The sequence below is a fragment of the Sphaeroforma arctica genome (assembly GCF_001186125.1).
Source record: "Sphaeroforma arctica JP610 unplaced genomic scaffold supercont1.4997, whole genome shotgun sequence".
NCBI classification, from domain to species: domain Eukaryota; class Ichthyosporea; order Ichthyophonida; genus Sphaeroforma; species Sphaeroforma arctica.
In genome coordinates, this window is record NW_014035561.1 from 1 (window position 1) to 2,165 (window position 2,165).

The 2,165-nt window shown below is 38.3% G+C and overlaps 1 protein-coding gene across 1 annotated transcript; it reads right to left on the bottom strand.

Moving 5' to 3' along the window:
• Positions 1-1,057: 1,057 nt before the first annotated feature.
• Positions 1,058-1,984, bottom strand: SARC_14714 (hypothetical protein; the record flags this gene model as incomplete). Its single annotated transcript, XM_014291153.1, has 2 exons — positions 1,058-1,184; positions 1,854-1,984. Coding segments are annotated over 2 exons (258 nt in total), but the record flags the coding sequence as incomplete, so codon positions are not given.
• Positions 1,985-2,165: the final 181 nt, after the last annotated feature.

The window sequence follows — 2,165 nt, forward strand, 5'->3', positions numbered from 1 at the left end:
ATATAGACATATATATAATAATACATATACATGTATATATATATATATATATACATATACATATATATATATATATATATATATATATATATATCTATTATATACAACATGGCAGGCACAATATACACATATTTGAAACATCGAATAATACTATACCGCGATTCCTGCTCAAGCTGTTTGCAGTGTTGGTACTACGAAGGCGGCGGTGCGACCCAGACGTGCCCGTAATTGGCGAGGTAGGCCTCGAAGAGTGGAAGGATTTGCCGAGTCTATAGAGTGAAGGGAAAAAAATCAGAGTTTACAATGGATCTCACATACAGTTAATTGATTGGGATTTACTTAGTCTATTGGTTTGAGTTTAGCTATAGTTAACTGATTGAGATTTATTTACAACCAATTGATTGAGGTTTGCTATATATATATATACCTCAATCAATTGGTTGTATATATATATATATATATCGGGAGGACGAAGGGGTATATAGAGGGGATCTACTAGATCTGTAGGTTTATTCGGGCAAGAGTTGTATATACACTGTGTCTATGTAAATTTTGTGGAGATCTATAAAAAAAGGCACTATAGGGTACATATATAACGACTTTACCCACACCGACGCACGCATTGTACATTAAATAAAGACTAATTGAGGCGTTCGAGACTTTTCCTATCACTCGACGTAGACTGATGACGTACTGCACAAGCTCAGTCCCAAACAATGCAGAAACCATCAATCCAAGGCCAAACAAGCATGACGATCATCCGAGATACGATTATAGTAAACAACTGGTACAGTACAGTCACTTGAGGCATGATTTCTCTAAGCAAACCACTAGCACAAAATCTTAGACCAGATAGGACAATCAACTTAAATACGATTTCTCTAACCAATTTACTAGTATAAAACCCTTAGACCAGATAGGACAATCACCTCAGATACGATTTCTCTAAACAAACCACTAGTATAAAAACCTTAGACCAGATAATACAATCACCTTAGATACGATTTCTCTAAACAAACCACTGGTATAAAAACCTTAGACCAGATAGTACAATCACCTTAGATACGACTTTTCTTTCCTATACATCGCATATGTAGATGTGTACGCCGCAGTCAAGAAGGTGACCGGAAAAGCGACAAACAGGAAAGATCCAAACATGAGACCAGCTGCGACTATCTTGCCACCTGAGGGAGGAGGTTATAAAACCAACCCAGAGCAGTTGTGAGTGGAAGAACATAAGAACATCCGAAGCTCTGAGAGGACTTGAACGTAAACTGCACCAATTCAGTCGTCTCGTCACGCGTGTTGAGATATATGTATATATGTATATTAAAGTGTAATATATAAATATATATATATATATATATATAACTGCGCGCGAGTGACATACGGTACGTCGCGTGTACATATACTTCCGCATAAAAGATAAAAATAACTTTCAATCTCGATAAAAATCTCCCAACACACATCCACTGCCAAACGATGCGATACGAAAACAAACTACTTCACCTCAACCACTCTTTTTCAAGGGTTTAGGGTTTTAGAACACTAGAGTCTCCAAGAGCACCCAATGCTTCAATGGATCCATTTGCAGATAGTTTAGGGGATGAACGTTAACGTACAACAGCACGGAAGGTCCCAGCCGCTATGGCTGAGGGCGACACCAGAACACCACACATAAGCTATCAGCAGTAGTTGCCACTCAGCGCAACTCATATACACATAACTGTATGTTGCGACACCAGATATCGAGGCTCTGGCTCTAGACACAGCAAAACGTGGTAGAATCAGCATAGTTATATCACTATAGGACTACTACAAGGTATGTACAGATGAAGGTCCTCCAGACACACCTATAGTAACGGGGTACATGTCACCATATCCCACTCCCGCAGTTGTAACTATGGCCCACCAGAACGAGGCCGGTATGTCCTGGAAGGAAGTTGCTTTGCCTTTGTGAGGCCCATGGGTGTAGACCAAGCTGTAGTGGTGGACAGAGAAAGATATAAACCAAGGGTTTTTTTGTATTGAGATGAACGTAGTTTATGTGGCAGTACATCTAGCTAAAAGGTATTGTTGAAAGGCTATATATACATACAAATATACAAATATACATATATACATACATACATATATTATTTATATATACATAATATTATATATAC